At 46.2% G+C, this 21,085-nt stretch overlaps 1 protein-coding gene across 1 annotated transcript in view; it reads left to right on the forward strand.

Moving 5' to 3' along the window:
- Positions 1–21,085, forward strand: part of MVB12B (multivesicular body subunit 12B) — a 465,468-nt gene that overhangs the window by 406,199 nt on the left and 38,184 nt on the right. The window contains exon 9 of the mRNA XM_086924708.1: positions 6,430–6,489. Within this exon, the coding sequence (XP_086780834.1) occupies positions 6,430–6,489 (60 nt within the window). The remainder of the gene's footprint in view (positions 1–6,429; positions 6,490–21,085) is intronic.

Consider the following 21,085-nt stretch of genomic DNA (forward strand, 5'->3'; position numbering starts at 1 on the left):
ACAAATCACTCAGCAGAACAGGAAGGTCTTCAGCCGCTTTCTAAACTGTAAATGATTAGGCTCAAGCCGCAGGTAATCGGGCAGCTGATTCCAACTTTTTGCTGCCTGTACTGCAAAACGTCGGCCCCCCTGTACGAGAACGCTTGATCCTCGGGACAGAGAGCAAATTGCAGTGGTTGGATCTAAGAGCTCTGGGCCCTTGATGGTGCCTCAGGAGAGGGCACAGAATGGCAGGGCCCTTCTTGATTATTGATTTGTGGGCCATACACAAGGCCTTAAACTGGATCCTTTCCTGAACAGGTAACCAGTGTAGAGCCCGAATGGCCGTCTTCGCCGAGCTGTGTCTAGGGACATCCATAAGCATTCGGGCTGCGCAGTTCTGGACTGACTGGAGTATCTTAATGGTCTCTAATGGTGCCCCCAAGTAGACCGCGTTCGCATAGTCGAGCCGCGAGAGGATCAAGGACTGAACCAGGATCCGTCTTGCCTCGAACGGAAGAAGGGTCAGGACCTTCCGTAGGATCTTCAGAATGCCGTAACAGGTAGCGGCGACCTTACGGGCTTGAACTTGAAAACTAAAGGTGGGATCAAGCCACACCCCCAGACTTTTAATTTGCTCCTTCGGGGGAGGGGGGGGACCCAAACATATGGGCCACCAAGCGTCAAGATTGATGGGGGCCTTATATCCCAGCATCATAATCTCTGTTTTTGAACCGTTAAGTTTCAGAAAAGAGGCGTCCATCCAATCGAGGACCTTGGTGAGACACGGGGAAAGGTTATTGACCCCGGAATCCACAGCATCTGCCCTAGCCAGGGAAACCACCAACTGCGTATCGTCGGCGTAGGTGACCAATTGGATTCCCCAGGGAAGGACCTCATTAGCCAGGGGCCTCATATAGATATTAAATAGGGTTGGGCTCAATGAGGATCCCTGGGGAACGCCGTAATGCAGTGGGAATTGTTCTGATGCTGCTTCCTCCTCGAAAACTGCAAAGGATCTGTTAGCAAGGAAGGACCGAAACCAATTAAGGGCGGTCCCCACAATGCCAACCTCCCGCAACCGCTGGAGAAGGAGTGTGTGGTTTACAGAATTGAAGGCTGCGCTGAGGTCCAAAAGGACCACCGCAGCGCAGCCTCCTCCATCCACAATTTTCCTTGCCTCCTCCACTACTGCGACCAGAGCAGTCTCAGTTCCATGCCTCGTTCTAAAACCCGTTTGGGTGACATGCAAGGCGCCCTCATCCTCAATAAATGTTGATAGTATGCGGTTGACATATTTCTCTGCAATTTTGCTAACCCCTGGCAAGAGAGAGATAGGTCTATAATTGGACCATTCTTCTGGATAAAGGCTAGGTTTTTTTAGCAGAGCTTTGACACTGGCCTGCTTCCACCGAGGGGGAACTACACCTGCCGCCAGAGAGGAGTTAATAACATCCTTGATAACAGGAACAACCATGTCAGAGGCCTGTTTTAAAACTGAAGGCGGGGCAATGTCAGAGGGGGGGCCAGATTTAAGGTTCCTGAGGAGCCCTTCAGCCGTAGGTAGATCTAGTGACGGAAAGGACTCGAGTTTCGTGAGGGAGGTCGGTCCAGAGGGCGGTATCGTGGACTCGGTGACACGTGGGGGTGGAAAAGCTGAGTATATGTTGGCAACCTTCTTGGCGAAGAAGTAGGCCAATTCGGTGCCCCGTTTCTGGGGATCATTTACCTCAATAGACGGACATGGTGGAGTAACTAGAGATTTAAAGATTTTAAAAATTTCCCTGGGTGAATTGGCGGCATCAGCAATTTTTCCTTGGTAATAGGATGATTGTGCCATTTTAAGGTGCTTCTTATAATCCCTGAGAACCATCCTATACTAATTTTTATTCTCGAGTGAGAAGTTCTTTCTCCACTTTCTTTCCGCCCTCTTGCAGCTCCGTTTAAGATCCTTCAGATCAGTGGAGTACCAAGGGAGTTTATTCCCGCTGGTGCGATGATTTATCTCATTTACAGGCAGGATGGGATCGAGAGAGGTCTCTAGCCACCTGTTGAGCGCCTCATTTGCTGCGATAGGATCGGCACAAAAGGGAGGGGGAGATTTATTTAATATGGATAGCCATTCCTCTAAAGGGAGTCTCGACCAAATACGCCCCAATCTCTTAGAGGTTGTGGTCGGACGGCTGACATCGGCCGGGGTCCAAGTGAAAGATAGCAGCGCATGGTCTGACCAAGGGACAAAAGAGGGACTCATCTCAAATATTCTCATCCAGTTTAGTAAAGAAATGATCAATTAGATGCCCTGCCAAATGGGATACGAGAACACCCACTGCCCTGAGCCTCAGCCAGTGAAATAAAGCGTGATCCGAGCCTCAGCCAGTGAAACAAAGTGGGATCCAGGAACACCCACAGCCCTGAGCCGCAGCCAGTGAAATAAAGCGTGATCCAAGCAAAACCACAGCCCTGAGCCTCAGCCAGTGAAATAAAGTGTGATCTGATAACACCAACAGCCCTGAGCTGCAGCCAGTGAGATAGTGTGATCCAAGAACACCCACAGCCCGAGCTGCAGCCCATGAAATAAAGTGTGATCCGAGATCACCCACAGCCCTGAGCCTCAGCCAGTGAAATAAAGTGTGATCCAGGAACACCCACAGCCCTGAGCCACAGCCAGTGAAATAAAGTGTGATCCGAGAACACCCACAGCCCTGAGCCTCAGCCAGTGAAATAAAGTGTGATCTGAGAACACCCACAGCCCTGAGCCTCAGCCAGTGAAATAAAGTGTGATCCGAGAATACCCCCAGCCCTAAGCCTCAGCCAGTGAAATAAAGTGTGATCCGAGATCACCCACAGCCCTGAACCACAGCCAGTGAAATAAAGCGTGATCCGAGAACACCCTCTGCCCGGAGCCTCAGCCAGTGAAATAAAGCGTGATCCGAGCCTCAGCCAGTGAAATAAAGCGTGATCCAAGCAAAACCACAGCCCTGAGCCTCAGCCAGTGAAATAAAGTGTGATCTGATAACACCAACAGCCCTGAGCTGCAGCCAGTGAGATAGTGTGATCCAAGAACACCCACAGCCCGAGCTGCAGCCCATGAAATAAAGTGTGATCCGAGATCACCCACAGCCCTGAGCCTCAGCCAGTGAAATAAAGTGTGATCCAGGAACACCCACAGCCCTGAGCCACAGCCAGTGAAATAAAGTGTGATCTGAGAACACCCACAGCCCTGAGCCTCAGCCAGTGAAATAAAGTGTGATCCGAGAATACCCCCAGCCCTAAGCCTCAGCCAGTGAAATAAAGTGTGATCCGAGATCACCCACAGCCCTGAACCACAGCCAGTGAAATAAAGCGTGATCCGAGAACACCCTCTGCCCGGAGCCTCAGCCAGTGAAATAAAGTGTGATCCAAGATCACTCACAGCCCCGAGCTGCAGCCAATGAAATAAAGTGTGATCCAAGATCACTCACAGCCCTGAGCTGCAGCCAGTGAAATTAATTGTGATCTGAGAACACCCACAGTCCTGAGCCGCAGCCGTGAAATAAAGTGTGATCCAAGATCACTCACAGCCCCGAGCTGCAGCCAATGAAATTAAGTGTGATCCAAGATCACTCACAGCCCTGAGCTGCAGCCAGTGAAATAAAGTGTGATCCGAGAACACCCACAGCTCTGAGCTGCAGCCGTGAAATAAAGCGTGATCCGAGAACACCCACAGCCCTGAGCCGCAGCCGTGAAATAAAGTGTGATCCGAGAACACCCCCAGCCCTGAGCTGCAGCCCGTGAAATAAAGTGTGATCTGATAACATCAACAGTCGTCACTTGAACTAGAATAAATGAGAATTATCGTGCCATTCTGGGCTCGATCCACAGAATAGGAATACATTTTGATGTCCGCTTCAACATCCGGCCATTGAAAGAGAATAAATTGAGATCTGATACAATCAACAGGATTTTATTTTAAAGGTAGACGAAAGGGTGGTCTGACATCACGCACAAAACAATCGAATGAAATAGACTGATATCAGCCAACGACTGACATTGCTGGAGAATGCAACAAAACGGCATCTGAGATCCTCCAAAGATCGGACCTGCAAGAAAATTGACCAGTTGTGTCTGATTTGCCACAGGAAAGTGGAATAAAGCAAGATTGTGTGTTGACCGCTGATATAGCAAGAAGGAAAATGGAATCAAGTGATTTGTAAATCCACGTATGGGCAGGGTAGGAAACGAAAACAAACTGAGATCAGCCCCTGATCAAACCAGTGGGGAAAGGAAATAGTGTTTAATTCACCCGCAGACCCTAGAAACAGGTAAAAAAAGAGAGATCTATGATCACTAACTGATTGTATATTAAAAAAGGAATAAAATGTATCTGATATCATCTGTGGAGCTGTGCTGTGGAATAGTACTAGTAGTAACGCATAGCCTATACAGCAGTAAAAGAGAGTACACTGTGGTTTAGTATCATTCACAACTTATTGATTGATTGATTTGAGCATTTATAAAGCGCAACTATGACTCTGAAAGGAGAATCCTGGCAGGTCTAGCAATTATTTGAGAGATGAGCACTGTTCATCTGTGGATCCAAAGAGTAAAGTCTTTAAGGCCTTTCTGAACTGGGTTCCTTCTTGTGGGCATGAGGTTCCAGGCTCTGGTTCCCAACGCTGCTAGGGATTTTTCTCCTTTGGTTTTGCACCTAAAGGAAGGGGGCTTGAGGAGATTTGCAGATGTGGATTCGAGTGTCCTGGCTGTGGTGTAGGGGGTGAACCTGGCCGAAAGATATGTAGGCCCTAGGTTACTGGATGCTCTGAAGGTGATTAGAAGTACCTTGAATAAGATTCTCTTGTGCATGGGCAGCCAGTGAAGGGTTTTAAGGGCCGTTGAAGTGGAAGATGTGCGGGGTGATTTTAGCACTAGACGAGCTAACGCATGCTGTACTACTTGAAGTCTCTTGAGTACGTGTTTGTTTACTCCTGCGAGTAGGCTGTTGCAGTAGTCCAGTCTCTACAGGATGAGTGCCACTGCAACTGTCTTCCTCGCAGAGAGTGGAATAAAATCAAATCATTTTTTGAGAGTTTTGATTATGTTAAAGCACCATAGTGAAATATAATTAACAGGGGTCTGGTAACCCCCAGAGGCCTGCCCAACAGGACAGTGGCATAAACCGACGCCAGATATAACACACAGACCTCTACCATAAGAAAAAACAATAAAGTGCCCTCTGATATCATCATAATATGATTGAATCATGCGGTCAGATATAACTAGGGCTCCTGGTTTTATGGTATTTTTTTTTTACTTATCCGTCTGTATTTATCCATATTTATTTTTTTGCCATCTTATTTGTATTTATCCATATTTATTTTGTGTTTTGAGCTGTATAATGGTATATTTCCACATTTATTTAACTCTTGGATGTGCACGCATAAATGGGTGCCTTCATCTTTCATCAAATTAAGCAGCAACATATAACAAAAGACTACAATCACAGGTACATATTAGTGTTCTATTATGAATATATGTTAACATATGCCTGTATTTAAGGACATCTTATACTGTTTTGTAAGTCTCCATGCTGTCTATCTGCTCAGCTTTTGCCTGGAGGGTCTCTCACAAGAAGCACCATTTTCAGTATTTTTCCGCTTTTAAAAATAGATAGACAGGAAACAAGTTATTGTCTATCTGTATTTATCTGTAAATATCAGTAAAAACGGAAAACCAGAAGTCTTAAATATAACACACCACTCTACTCCGTGAGAAAGCAGAATAAAACACCCTCTAATACCACCAAGAGATTTTCTCGGAAAGGCGACGGAATAAAGTACAGTTAGATATAGCACACAGACCTATGTCATAAGAAAATAAATAAAGATCACTCAGAAGGGCGACAAAATAAAGTGTGGTTAGATAGAGCACATTGACGAAAAGAGAATAAAATACCCTTTTATATCATCAAGAGATCTACTCAGAAGGACGATGGAAGAAAGTTTGGTCAGATATAACACACAGACTTACATTGTAAGAAAATAGAATCACGTTTTCTCTGATATCACCAAGAGATCTTCTCAGTAGGACGGTGGTATAAAGTTTGTTCTGATTTCATCAGGGTAAAGTGACACTCATCCCACAAAACTATGAAAGGTGACTTGCAGGTGATAATAACTCTGACTATTGAACTAAGATAACACTTGATGTGTTTATTCTTGTGTACCTAAAGCACAGAGAAACCAAGACATTGTGACCCAAAGCTGAGAGCAGTTTTCAACCTAGTGATTGGTGTGTGGTACCAAGCTGCCTTAAAGAATGAACCTTGTGAGGTGGCCCATAGCCCTAGGACATTGGCTCAGCTTTATCCGCAGACTTCACTCATGTAACACATGATTGTTTGAGTCTTCATGCTTTTGCGCGCAGCTAGCTGCCACATTTACATAACTGTCTGATGTTTCTGGTCCACAGCTGCAGCAGGTCGATCTACTGGGGATTCCAATCAAATCTTTGGCAGATATCGAAAAGGAGGTGAGTCGAGTTGTCGTTTATATCTTTGCAGTTTTTGTATGAGTTTCTGACAATGCAGTGAGGTAAACCATGCCGTGCACGCTTTCGACAGAGGGATTCTTACTGATGTTGGGTAAGTTGCCTAATAGACTTCTAGGCGCTGGCTTGCAGCGCAGCATTGGTGGGTGGTCCCTGTGCTAGACTGCAGCAGTCGGACAGGTGCCCTTAAAGCCAGTGCTTGTAGATACACTTAGATTAAGAGGAACAATGGTCCTTAGCAGACTGAAGAATGACAAACAAAAAATACAACATAGGCCATTATCAGCCATCGTGCCGTTGACGAGGATAGCTGACTGTTGCTAGTTCCAGCCTTTCCACTCATAACTGAGCGGGCTTTATCAGGAAACCAGGAGCCCGTCTCTTTGGACGCTCAATATTACTTGGGAAGTACGGGTTACTTAGCCCCCTTGAATTTCTACTAGATGCCCAACAGTGCCGGTTAAGTTCAAAATCATCTTCAGCGGCCATCGCGCCGGATTCGCTATTGACTACAGCAAATGCGAATTACCTAGCCTTGGCCTTTACCGATTCTTCCAGGCAAATGTTGTAATTTAGTCCTGATGATGATCCCATTTATTTATCAGCATGGGATCGAAACGTCGACACTTGTAAATAGCACCACAGTTTTCCATTGTGTCTAATTGTTGTGGTTCCTATTTTTGGGTAAACTCGCTACAGAGTAGGATACATGCGAGTTACCTCAGCTCAAAGTCTTTGCCTGTATTTTTGTTACCTTTTTATGTTTGAACATTTTGTATTGTTTTTCCACACTTCCTTGCCAATATAGGGTACAGGCTTGTGCCCTATCAAAGAAACTTGTGTTTCAGAAATTGCTGATTATATTCCTAATTATAGTTGAATAAAACTCCGCGTCCGGCTGGTCAGTGGATTCATATAGTAATCCATTGTGGCCTATATTGTATTTTTTGTTCGTCATTCTTCAGTCTGCTAAGGACCATTGTTCCTCTTAATAGAATTGTTACCCGTGGTCCCTAGCCAATTATCGGGTTCCCTTGTTTGTCTTCAAAAAATGTAGATACACTTAGTTCTGAGCAGTCGGTGCTGCTGTGGTTGTTTTTAGGTGGAGTCCAGAGGGCGGGGGACTTGCGCCTCATTGTTGCGGCTGTGCCTCATTCGCACAAGTGCACCTCAAGGTAAGGAGAGGTAACTTATGTCCTTAGTTGGATCAAAAGGAGTTTCTCTGCCGCAGTGGAGTTTAGGTGTAAGATAACCTCGTGGAATAGAAAGGCCTTGTCGGGATGGACTCTGAAGCGAGAAGCAGACCCTGGTCTTGGACTGTAGATTCCCGAGTTTTGCTGGTGCTCTGATCAGAGGTGGCTCCTCTGTAATGGCGGAGGAGCACCGCCCCACTTGTCAAATTTAGTCCGCGAAAAATAAATTGATAAAACAATATTATCATTTTACTTTCCACTGACACAATGTCATTTTAGGACGGGGCAGGGCCGGACCATGGCAGGGGGAGGAGTGAGGGGCACTGTAAAGTGTTTCGACGGCTGTCTTTGGCCAGGACAGCCAAACACACAAGCGCACTTAGGTTTTTCCAACCCATCTGTGTTTCACAGGTGGGTTGGAGAAACAGCATAGACTCCCAATTACTGCCTGAGCGACAAACCAGGCCGCTTTGACCAATCCTGGCGCTGCTCTCATGTGAGTTGTAGCATGAGAGCAGCGCCGGGATTGGGTGGAGAACCTGTGCCCCAGTGACTGCCGGAAGGAGAGCCCAAGAAGAGCATTGAGAGGACCGGCATCGACAGGCAAGTTTTGTTATTATTATTTCCCTACACCCCCCACGCACACACTGCAGCTATGCGGCAGCCGCCACTGGCTCTGATAGGATGGTTCTCAATCCAATGTAAACCTTGGTCTTTACATTGTTTGAGGGAAGCAGCAGGGACAGTGTGAACTGGACCCAAGTTTATATCCTCATTGTTCCATTTCTAGCTCCCCGTCATGTGCATGAGTGACCACCGGTCACTGAAGCTGCCAGTGAAGGCATTAGTAGTGTTGTATGTAGCGCCACGAGGTAGGGTAGGGCCGTGGTGAGCATCATTCATGCATTTACACCCTTCTCTGCCTCGGTCAGTTGGAGTGACCAGGAGAGTTCTTTTGTGCTGAAGGTGTAACTTCAGTGACGCTTCTCAATACCGACCACCAGAGTTCAGTCGGTTCCAGGGCCGGCTTTCGGGCAGAGCGACTGGTGCAGCCGCACAGGTCGCTGACCTGTGGAGGGGGCCCTGACCCAGGTGGGGGTGCTGTGTTTAGCAATAACATGATTGGAGGGATGAGGAGCACTTTTGCCCGGTGGTAGTGAGCGAATCGGAGGAGGCGGTCATGGGGTGCGGGGCGTCAAATATGACCGTCGCACCGGGTGCCGCCAGCACTAAAGCCGGCCCTGGTCAGTGCGAACGATACCGTGGTGGCAAGGCAGGGAATAAGGAAAGGAAAACATGCTTGTGGCACAACACGGCACACGATGAGCGTCTGAGCTGAGATCAAAGAACCCAGAAGGAAACTGAAGCATGAGCTGATCATTGCACGTGTATAGCCACACTTGGATCTGTTGCCCTGGCCAAGCTAGACGAGCGAGGGTGATCCTAAATGAACACTCCAGAGAGAGCAGGGTCTGGGTGCTAGGCAGCAGGTTCTAGGTTCTATGGAGAGTAGGTTCTAGGTGTTAGGGAGGAGGTTCTATGTGAGATTAAGCAGGGTAGGCAATAGGAAGTAGGTTCCAGGTGATGGAGAGTAAGTTCTAGGTGATCTGGAGCAGGTTCTAGATGAAAGTATGTAGTAGGAAGCAGGTTTTAGGTGATACGGAGCTGGTTCTAGATGGGAGTATGTTGTAGGAAGCAGGTTTTAGGTGATACGGAGCTGGTTCTAGATGGGAGTATGTTGTAGGAAGCAGGTTTTAGGTGATACGGAGCTGGTTCTAGATGGGAGTATGTTGTAGTTGTAGGAAGCAGGTTTTAGGTGATACGGAGCTGGTTCTAGATGGGAGTATGTTGTAGGAAGCTGGTTTTAGGTGATACGGAGCTGGTTCTAGATGGGAGTAGGTTGTAGGAAGCTGGTTTTAGGTGATACAGAGCTGGTTCTAGATGGGAGTATGTTGTAGGAAGCAGGTTTTAGGTGATACGGAGCTGGTTCTAGATGGGAGTATGTTGTAGGAAGCAGGTTTTAGGTGATACGGAGCTGGTTCTAGATGGGAGTATGTTGTAGGAAGCTGGTTTTAGGTGATACAGAGCTGGTTCTAGATGGGAGTATGTTGTAGGAAGCTGGTTTTAGGTGATACGGAGCTGGTTCTAGATGGGAGTATGTTGTAGGAAGCTGGTTTTAGGTGATACGGAGCTGGTTCTAGATGGGAGTATGTTGTAGGAAGCTGGTTCTAGGTGATGCAGAGCTGATTCTAGATGAGAGTTGGTTGTTAGTAATAGGATTCAGGTTCTAGGTCAGGGGTCTCCAAACCAGTCCTAGAGGGCCGGATCCATGCCAGATTTTTTAAATAACTACATGTATCTCAATGGGGATATCCCAAAAATCTGGCATGGATCCGGCCCTCCAGGACCGGTTTGGAGACCCCTGTTCTAGGTGATAGGGAGCAGGTTCTAGACGAGTAGGTTGTAGGTAGTCTGGAACAGGTTCTAGGGTACAGGGAGCAGGATCTACGTGACAGGGAGCGGGTCCTGAGTGACAGGGAGCAGGTTCTAGATGAGTAGGAAGTAAGTTCTAGGGGACAGGGAGCAGGTTCTAGGGGATAAGGAGCAGGTTCTAGGTGATGGGGAACGGGTTCTGAGTGAAAGGGAGCAGGTTCTTGATAAGAGTAGGTTGTGCGTAGTAGGGAGCAGGTTCTTGGGGGCAGGGAGAGGGTCCTGAGTAACAGGGAGCCGGTTCTAGATGAGGGTGCATACACGTGCCTAGGTCTGCTCCGGTTGCAACATTGCAGTTATGGAACCCCATTTTTAAAAGCCCATGACCCGGGGCAGTACTATACCATTGAGATGGACCTGACAAAGCCAGCGCCCCCTGAACGTGGCACAGCCCTCCGAAAGGGCGTGTCCACTTAGCCCAGTAGTGATTGCTCCTGAGTCTCTGTGATGGAGTGCCGGGCAGACATCCCTGTATTGTCACAGTCCTGCCTTCTCTGCATAGGAGCTTCCTATCACAACACGGGCTCCTTGTCTTCACAGTGCGGACCCGACACATGTGCTGAATGATGGTGAATAAAGAATGCTGAAATCTACGGGGGGTGGGGGGTTCCGCCTTTCCTTCAATCATGAACTTGTGTCTCAGGAAGGATGTACCAGAAAAGCCACCGGATCCAGGTGCCAGATATCTGGTGGAGAACTGTGACGTAACTTCCTGGAAGCTTCAGGAGGGAGAGAACAAGTCATGCTTGTGCTTGTGAGTAGTACGACCTCAGTGACACAGTCTGTGAGAATCCCTTCTCCTCAGTGACAGTCTGTGAGAAGTACTACCTCAGTGAAACAATCTATGAGAAGTACTGGCCAATAACAGTCTATGAGAAGCCCTACCTGAGTGACACTGTGAGAGGCAGTGCATCAGTGACAGTCTGTGAGAAGCACTACCTCAGTGGCACAGTCTGTGAGAAGCACTACCTCAGTGGCACGGTCTGTGAGAAGCACTACCTCAGTGGCAAGGTCTGTGAGAAGCACTACCTCAGTGACACAGTTTGTGAGGAGTACTAACTCAGTGGCACAGTCTGTGTTGACTTGTCGTTTCATGGTCATTGACTATCGAGGATTATGCTGAGGTTGCTTGCATGGTCCGTCGGTGTGGTTGAGGGACAGGAGTTCTTCCGGCCACCATCTGTGGTCCCATGTGGAGGTGTTCCTACGAGAACTACATCCTTACTAACACAATCTGTGACCAGCACTACGTCAGTGACGCAGTCTATGAGAAGCTCTATCTCAGTGATAGAGTATGACACGTATACCTCATTTGCACTATTTGTGAGAAGAACGTCCTCAGTGACAGTCTGTGAAAAGCACTACCTCATTGACACCATCTATGAGAAGCACTATCTCAGTGACAGTCTGTGAGAAGCACTACCTCAGTGACAGTCTGTGAGACGCACTATCTCAGTGATAAGAGTATGACACGTACACCTCATTAGCACAATCTGTGAGAAGCACTGCCTCATTAATACAAGCTATGAGAAGCCCTACCTCAGTGACGCAATCTGTGAGAAGCCCTACCTCAGAGAATTTAGTCTGTGAGAAGCACTACCTCAGTGACACAGTCTGTGAGAAGTACTACCTCAGTGACACAGTCTGTGAGAAGCACTATCTCAGTGACACAGTCTGTGAAAAGTTATGCCTTATTAACATAATTTATGAGAAGCCCTACCTCAGTTACATGTTCTATGAGAATTATTACCTCCGTTCACAATCTATGAGAAAGGATGCCTAATTAACACAATCTATGAGAAGCCCGTCCTCAGTGACAGTCTGTGTTAATGAGGTAGTGCTTTTCACAATCTATGAGAAGACCTACCTCAGTGACATGGTCTATGAGAAGTACTATTTCAGTGACCGAGCATGACAAGTACTACCTCAGTAACACAATCCATGAGAAGCCCTTCCTCAGATACACAATCTGTGAAAAGCACTACTCTACCTCAGTGACAGTCTGTGTGAAGTACTACCTCATTGACACAATTTATGAAAAACCCTACTTTAATGGCAGTCTTTGAGAAGTACTACCTCATTAATACAAGCTATGAGAAGCCCTACCCCATTGACACTGTGAGAGGCACTACATCAGTGACTGTCTGTGAGAACTACTACCTCAGTAACAGTTATAGAGAAGCACTGCCTCAGTGACACAGTCTGTGAGAAGCACTGCCTCAGTGACACAGTCTGTGAGAAGCACTACCTCAGTGACACAGTCTGTGAGAAGCACTACCTCAGTGACAGTCTGTGAGAAGTACCTCTGTGACACAGTCTGTAAGAAGTTCCTCTGTGACACAGTCTGTGAGAAGTACCTCAGTGACAGTCTGTGAGAAGTAATACCTCTGTGACGCAAAAAGCCCATCTTTAGTGACAGTCTTTGAGAAGTACTACCTCATTAACACAAGCTATGACAGGCCCTTCCTCAGTGACACTGTCGTTGAGAATCCCTGCCTCAATGACACTGTCATTGAGAAGCCCTGTCTCAGTGACCGTCCGTGAGAAGCACTGCCTCATTAACACAATCGATGAAGCATGACACCCCCCGGGGTGTGTGAGGGCAACAGAGGATGTAGAATTATTTTCCCTCTCACATTAGGACATTTTTACACCTAGGATTACTATAGTCTACCTTCTTTCTTAATTTTTCTTTGTTTTAAAATATGGGTGACTGTTAGCACCCCGATACATGGGTGACCTTTGCACCCTTGTTGGTGACTTTTTGCACCTTGACACATGGGTGACTTTTGCACCCTTGTTGGTGACTGTCTGCACCTTGATCCATGGGTGACTTTTGCACCCTGATCTAGGAACTTTATTCAATACCTGCAATGAAGTTCCTGTTTGAGGCCCTCCCACACAACATTTGAGTACCGCCCCTGGTGTCAAAGCGTTTATTGGAAAGTATTTTAACCTCTTCAGCGTGGCTCGAATTTTCGCGCTGTGCTGAAGATTTGAAAAACGGGTGTGGTCATGACGGTTACGTCATCAGTAAGCATGGGCGAATTTTGCGGATCTCGCTTCAACAGGAAGCTCTAATAGATAAAATCGAGCACCTGCTTTATTTTATCTATTAGAGCTTCCTGTTGAAGCTAACTTAGTAACTATTTTAGGATGGCGCTGGCAGCTTGCCGGCGCCATCCTAAAATAGTTACAACAGGCAGGCTTCAACTTTTGCCCCCGGAAAAATCCGCCGCTCGCGGATTTGCGAATTCTCGGTAAATTCGCGGGAGTTCGCGGATCGCGAATTTACCGAAAATTCGCAAAATCCGCGAGCGGAACGGATTTTCCGCTCATACTTAGTCATCAGCACAGCCCAACCGACACTGATGAAGGAACCGTTCCGTCATAAGCATCGAAGGGGGTTAAATACCATTTTATGTTTGTGCTTCTTGCGCTGCGAGAAAGCAGAAGTGTTAGGTTGGGGGCGGGCGGGCGGGCGGGTGGGTTGTCCTGCTCTAGGGCAGGGGAGTAGTGGCTTGGCCACTGCTGAGGGTGCTGACTGTTTGTTCGGTCCTCTGAGGCCAACCTGACCAGGCAAGCGCACTCTGCCCTTTCTCTATGCTGGCTGCATGCAGCCTACATGGAGAAAATGTCCTCCCCATAGAAGCCTGGCTGGTCGGCATCCCAACCAATCACGACGCTGCTATTGCAGGGGAGGGGAGGGAGGCTGCCTGGTTCCACGATCCGGGACTGGGGCAGCAAAGGTAAGTTGACGATTTATTTTTTTTAATTTTAAATTAAACCTCATGCGAAAACCCCTCTCCTCCCCACCCGTGAGTCATGCCGGCCGCGACGGTCTCCATTGGTGGACATCTAGATGAGAAATTTGCTAGAAGGTAGCAAGTGCTTCAGAAAATACTGAAGTGCTCTAAATATATGTCTAAATAACGAAACGGGAACATATTCTGTGTATATCTGTTTTTGTATTATTGCATGTAGTGGTAAGAAGCGCATTGTTAACACCAAGTCGCCATGGCCACTTTCTTTTTATCTCCTTTTTTTAAAAAAAAAAAAAAGGCAAAGCGTGGCGCTGGAAGCTCGGGCTGGATGCTGGTAATGACGCTCACGCACTTTCTCCTCTCTAAATAATTAAAATCTGATCATTACCAGAGGCCCGAGGCTCCCTTTATTTGAAGAAAGAAATGGCAGGCCTTAACCCGGACTGTCTTTTACACGTGTACCATTTCAGCAGGAAAATGCAGTGTTTTGTCCTGGTGTTTCTTTCAACTGCAAGGCGAGGAGGCTCTAATTAGGACAAGGAATACTGAATATTAATCATTCTCCGAAGAGACAAAGGGGCCCTAATTTAGGCACCTAATTACCGCGTGCTTGCAAATTCTGCTGTTTGAAAACAGCCTCTGGAATCCTTAAAATGCTTAGTTTTAGTGTAGAGGAATATAAGCCTCTCCACATATAAATATGGAATGTAATATTTTGTGTTTGCAGCCAATCCCCCGGAGTGCATTCCAACGAAATGTTCTTTAAATGAACATATTTGCTAACTGGCTTGATTTCAGTTTCTAAAACATTGGCTCCGGCAATTAGGTATTTTTTTCTGCTCCCAAAAGGCCAGGCAAATTCGTCTTGATTATAATTGCTCTTAGCCACGCATAACTAATTTGTGTCTTTTTAAAGTGTTAATTAGCAAACAGTTTGCGCTGACATCTTTATGTGTTTGCATCTTGACAAATAAGGCGGAGCGCGCCTTTTGGCCGCGGGCCCGCCGTGTTGCGTCGAGGTTACCTTCAAAACGATAAAGTCGAGAATTCAGATGCTGGGATTTGGGAATTGGGCCCTCCGCTCGGGAAATGTTCACCTTAAAAAGACGGAGCGTTAACATTTCCTTCAGCTAAGTAGTCGTAAGTAGAACTGCCATTTCCTTATCTGTTCAAATAAAAGGTTCTCCGATAGCTCAGCTTGTCGTCTGTACTTCAGACTGAGTACACACCTCGTCTTTTTCAATTTTTCAATTTATTTGAAGAACTTATTTGAAGAACTGCGTGTACCTGAAGCTTCAAAGTATGACTGTATTTAGAACTGTGGTCCAACATCGCCATCTAGTGCTCAATGTAGGAATTGCAAACATTTGGATTTTAGTCGGACTAGTCTATTTTTAAACCTTGGGAAATACATAATGAAATCAGTCTCAATACAAGATTGTCACATTAGACACAGCAAGTAATTGACCATCAAAATTCCACCCAAGTTAAAAACTGAAGGATTCGTTTAAATTGCCATATTAATTCAAGGTTTGAGTTGTTCCCCATGTACCCCTAGCTTTATGGTAACGTACAAATAACAATCTGGTATGGTATAGAGTCTATAGACATTGTAATTATCCAGCAATTTGTGAAAATTATGCAGCAGGTCGACGAAATTATGCTGCTGGAAAAGGAACTTTATGCAATGTAAGGAAGCACCATTGGTGGAAGAATTATTTCACTATTGCGATCGATGCTAAAGTTGTAACACTTTACTAACAGTTTAACACCAGACTACACCAATCGGCATTTTACAAAGGACCAGTTGACGTTTGCAAAGGGCCTACCACTGCAGAGTAAGACGTTACACCACACTTATTTTACAAAGTTTGCATACATTTTATTTATTTTTTTAAATTTGAAACCTGCAAACTTTGCAGTAGCTGGATTAAGTTCCAAGTGTAGTAAAGCGATAAATATATAAAAATCGGTAAATTTCGTTGCCCATGAATATAGTCCATGTGTTTTTGCATGCTACTTTGCTGCCACCAACACTTTTAGCCTCATCAATTATTTGTACCTGACCCCGAAGCAGGTCCCTCTCAGGCCCTATACTTTGTCTCCTAGCTTTACAGGGAAAAACACTGATCGGTTTCTGAACGACTGTAATAACCAATAAGATATTCCATGTCTGTGATGTAGTTCCTGTGAACACTGCACATATTTTACTAAATCTTGCTTAGTCATGATTGAGACATTTGGAGTTGAGGCTGAAGGCTGGGAAAGTTTCTCACAATACCTGCCTGTGGATCATAAAGGTGCTCAGAACACATGCTCAAACAGTCTTTGGCCTCTCCGCAAAGAATAGTCACGTATGACAGTTGTAATTGTGATTCTATGCGTAAGTGTGTGGAGGAGGTACACAGCAGTCGATACATTGACAAGGCAAAAGTATAGGAACATGCAGTGCTTAGAGATGTGTGTGGGGGGGGGGGGAGATGGTGAAGCCAAGTAAATGCAAGGAATTGCAAGAGGGAGAGAGTGAAAAGAGAGCGCCGACGATTAGAGATGAGGTGTGAGCTATGCAGATGCAGGATTTCTGAGAGATGGGGTGAAAAAGGGTGTACATTTTTAACATATTGAGTACAGTGGAAAGTGCTGTAAGGGAAGAATGTGAGGGGGTGGGCCTCTAAAACTTCTACAAACCTTAGCCATGTGTAATTCAGTCTCATGTATTCAGAAGTTAAACATTTTCTTTTCTAATTATTCACAACAGAATTACTGTTACTCATTTATCAGATACTGCTAATAGGCATTGTGTGAAATGTTTTTATGCAAAAACAGAAAATGGACATAGAAGCACCAAAATAGTGGCTGGGTGACACGGTATGGGAAGTTCAAGATTTTAGTTTGTCTTTAACCCCTTCCTTGCTGCCGTCGGCCATTGACCAACGGCAGCACTACCTTCCCCGTGCTGCCGTCGGCCAATGGCCGACGCGGCCCCGCCCGTTTTGCGGAAGTGCCGCACTGCGGGAAAATCGGGGCCGCAGGAAAGGGGTTAAGCCTAGCCTTGTTATTTATATAGGCCACAAATATTTGAAAGGATTCCTACATACCTCTTCAGCCACACCCCTTCTAGGGACCCCTCACTTGGTTCATCCCGTTTAAAGCCCTGTGGGCAACAATCTTTAGAAACCCAATTTCTTTGCTTTATTTTCTAATGGCTGCTTATGACAGCATCCTAAATCAGGTGTAACTATGTATTGATAGCCACCGATTTTGCATCAGTTTCAAACCATCTTGAGGTGCATGTACGCAAGGCAGAATTAACAGATCTGGTGTGAAGGAGCAATGTGTGCATCAGCAGCACAGGGTTAAAGACAGCAAGTGAAACAGGCTGCCATTATCCTGGCAGGGTGTAAACGTCAGAGCCTTATTAGCACCGCAAGTATAGGGATGGTTGGGCAAAACTTTAAACTTTTTCATCATAGTTGGTACACTTTGCAATGATACTGATTAAATAATCTAACAATGAAGTGCGTACTATCACCGAAAGGAGGAGTCACCTTACCTCTTGACTAGGAGAGACTTCCTAGAAGAAAAACAACTTCCGGACCCAACTCTAGATGGCAGGAGTATGCAAAGCATGTGAATCTACAGCTCTACATGCCAAGAACAGATGCTTACTGGGTAAGTAACGTTATCTTTTCAAGGTATACATTTTTTTACAACCACATGTAATTGGAAAACGCGTGCACAAAACATTTGTCATGTTAATCGCGTACGTGTTTGCAGGTTTCTCCATCAAACTCAAGACTAGAAAATGTCCCCCCCCCCTCTTGCTTTTGTAAGCCTCACAAAGTTCAAGGAGGTTGTACAGTTTTAACATACTTCGAAAAAGTTGCAGAAGAAAAACCTTTGTGACTTAGTGCTTGCCAAGAGCGAGGACTTGGGAAAGCTGTATCCACTAGGTAGTGTTTGCGGAAGCTTTGGTCATATGACGTCATATGACGTCTTAAGCAAGGCTTTGATGGTGGTCTGAGGCTGTATAGAGATGGGGTGGCTCCAATTTCTGTTTGTTTCAAAAGTATAAGGTGGTCTTTTAGCTATGGAACAATGGGGAAGATTCTGTCAGTCACTTCATTCAGAAGCAGAGAATCCAGATTACGGTGATGTGGAGCTTGGTGAAAGTGGTAGAGGTGTGATTGACCATCTGTAGCCTGCTCAGGTGGTACTCTGGAAGTTTGGCATAGTGCCCATTGGTGAGGTTCAGTCTGAAGTGCACACTGATGGCAGCGATGTGTGCCGTGGTCTGGAATGTCGTACACAAGACATGTCTGAGTAGTTCTTGTTGGTGGACGGTACCTTTGACCAAGGTCAATGGGGGAGAAGGGGTAGAAGTCTTTGTGGGTGTCCTCTACTTCCAATTTTTAGAGAAGGCCATAAAATTGAGAAGAATTCCACTCCCATCGAATTCATTGTGTCTGAACCTTTGTTCACTAATGTCGTCATGCCTGGGTTTCCGCATTGCAGGTTGATTCTACACTTACGAGCAAAAATTGAGGACTTTGTCAAAGAAGACACAAGGGCAGTGGATGGAGTGTTGTGTGAAATTTACCTGTGCAAAAGGATACCTAGCAGAGTTTTACCTTTAAAAGAGCATCCCACATGGAGCCCTCTCCTGTTCTGTAAGGGATAGAAGTGTAACGCTGGCCAGTAGTGGGGATTACCACCTATGAGTACCATACGACCTCTCTTGTGATGAGGACTCATGTGTTGGTGCATATGCGTCAAAGTACATATATACAAACCTGCAGCGTACTAAGATCTTTCCTGCTCCTTAACCAAAGCTGAGATTGCCAGAGTTAAGATTTATCACAACTTTTATTTTCAGATAAATTAGAACAAAAATAGCAAATATCCACCAGTTCCACAGATGGGCCTCAATCACCTAAGTGCCTCTTAGACATCTTTTTTAAAAGATGTTGACTCCGTCCCTGATTCACAAAGGGACTTAGAACTTGTAAAGTTACTAGTGGTAAGTTTCAGCACCCGGGATGGAATCTCCTCACGGCAGTGCTCAGTGTGGCGGTTCTACAGCGAGTGCGGAGACTCCACCCTCATAACTTTACGAGTCGGAAGTCCCTTTGTGAATCGGGTCCATAGTGTTTGTATCTGTTGCTTACAATGTGAGATGCTTCACGCCACAGGGGTCCTCTCCTTTACCAGCTCTGCTTCATAGCTACATACTTCCATCTATACAACTCCTAGGGGATTACAAGGAGCGGTTTCAGAGACGCTTACAACCGCATCAGCTTGTAGAAGAACTTGAACTCCTTAAGTCATAACCAAGTGGTTAAGTTATATAGACTGATGGATGGCAGAACGCATCTTCTCCTCATATGATTGTCTACTGAATTCCTAAAGCAGAGCAGCAGCACACCCAAATCCTGCTAATTTCAATCTCCTGCAAATCTGGTTCATTTCCAGATACGACTTAGGCAGTTAATTAACATTGGGTTAATCTTCAGTGCTGAGGTCATTTCCGCTGCACAGATCAGTGCAGCGATAACTGGCGTTCATCTCTTTATATTGCAGGAAGTCCTCCCTCCATTTCAAACCCAACACATAGTGTAAGTAAGCAGAGGCTTGGTAATGCCATCCCCAACTACTGCTGCCTGATTGACATTGGGTGCCTAACCAAACCTGGCTGCAGTTAGCATTGGGGCAGAATCAGGTGGTGCCCATTATATGTTTCAATCTGCAAACACAAGACCACATGAAGCCAGCCTTGACATCACTCCTCTGGCTCGAGGTTGACTCTTGAATTAACGTAAAGATTCTGTGCTTTGTGGTCCAGGCCTGCCATGGAAAGGGCGGAGGAAGCGCACCACACTAGCTCTTCAGTACACCGCAGTCCGAAATCTTCACTCTACCAAGTCTATCCTATTCAAAGAGAGAAGGTTCCAAATAATCAAACATGAATTCTCTGGGAGTACAGAGACCCAGACTAGGAACAGTCAGAACTCATTCATTCATGAGGACAAAACCAAACCGCCTCCATTTCACAGAACTCCTGAGCAGGAACAAACCTGTTCAGACTGGTCTTTGATTAAGAACCATCACAAGCTGAAGTGACCACATGGTGATGGTGCAATGCCATACAAAAAAAACTTGTAAGGTGCTAAATTACCTACTCTCACCATTGTTCATCCAGGCCCATCATGGGGGTAGGAGAAGTTATGTGGCAGAATGCCTGCTTCTGCTGAGATAGTTGCAGCAGCAAAGCATGATATTGGCGTTTGGCTATTACAATGATAGTAAGCGTGTTGTGTAGCCCCGCTTTTAGAAGAAATGTGTGTTCAAGGTATATGAGCTGTCGATCGTATACTTATGCATAGATCACCTTCTGGTGTGGGGCTCGGATGTTTGCACTTTGTTTTTGTCTTGGAAGAAGTCTTTGTAGTCATGAGGTAGGTGACTCCTCCTTAGGACTATCGTGCGCATGGGCATCGACTCCATCTCCAGATTGGTTTTTTCCGCCATTGGGTTCGGATGTGATTTTCTGCGCTGCGGGTCGGTGTTGGTTTCGAACCACCCTATGAAGCGCAATCCCTCTCCACTCGACGGTATTGTCTCGATCGCGTTTCCCTTTCGACGCGCATCTTTAAAAACAAACACCTCGATCTTCGACGCGGGCCGTTGGGCCTATCTGCGCCGACCACGCCTGTAGTCAATGGAAAGGACTCCTTTAAAAAAATTCCCCGGGTGTGGTGCTAAGTTCCCACATACAGACTTGGACAAGGTTTGTAATCTCTGCCTCTCCCAGGAGTATGAAGACAGAAACTACGAGCCCTGTGCATCGTTCAGGTCGAAGAAAACCATCCGTGACCGTCTGGCTCGAAGTCATGAAATGTCTTGCGGATCCCAATGTCCAGCCGTAGCAACAAGGTGATGAAGAAGACGTCTCCGAGGCCGATGACTCCGACGTTGATGAGGAGATAATCACCCCGGCTCAGCGGTCCGTGAGTATCGAATCCCCTTTCCTAAAACCCAAACCTAAGGCTCTTGTAACATCTTCGCCCTCGGGTCGACACCGGCAACATGTCTCAGACGCCCCGCTCTCTTGCCCGGCTATGAAACCTAAAG

The sequence above is a fragment of the Lissotriton vulgaris genome, chromosome 5, assembly GCF_964263255.1.
Source record: "Lissotriton vulgaris chromosome 5, aLisVul1.2, whole genome shotgun sequence".
In the NCBI taxonomy this organism is placed as follows: domain Eukaryota; kingdom Metazoa; phylum Chordata; class Amphibia; order Caudata; family Salamandridae; genus Lissotriton; species Lissotriton vulgaris.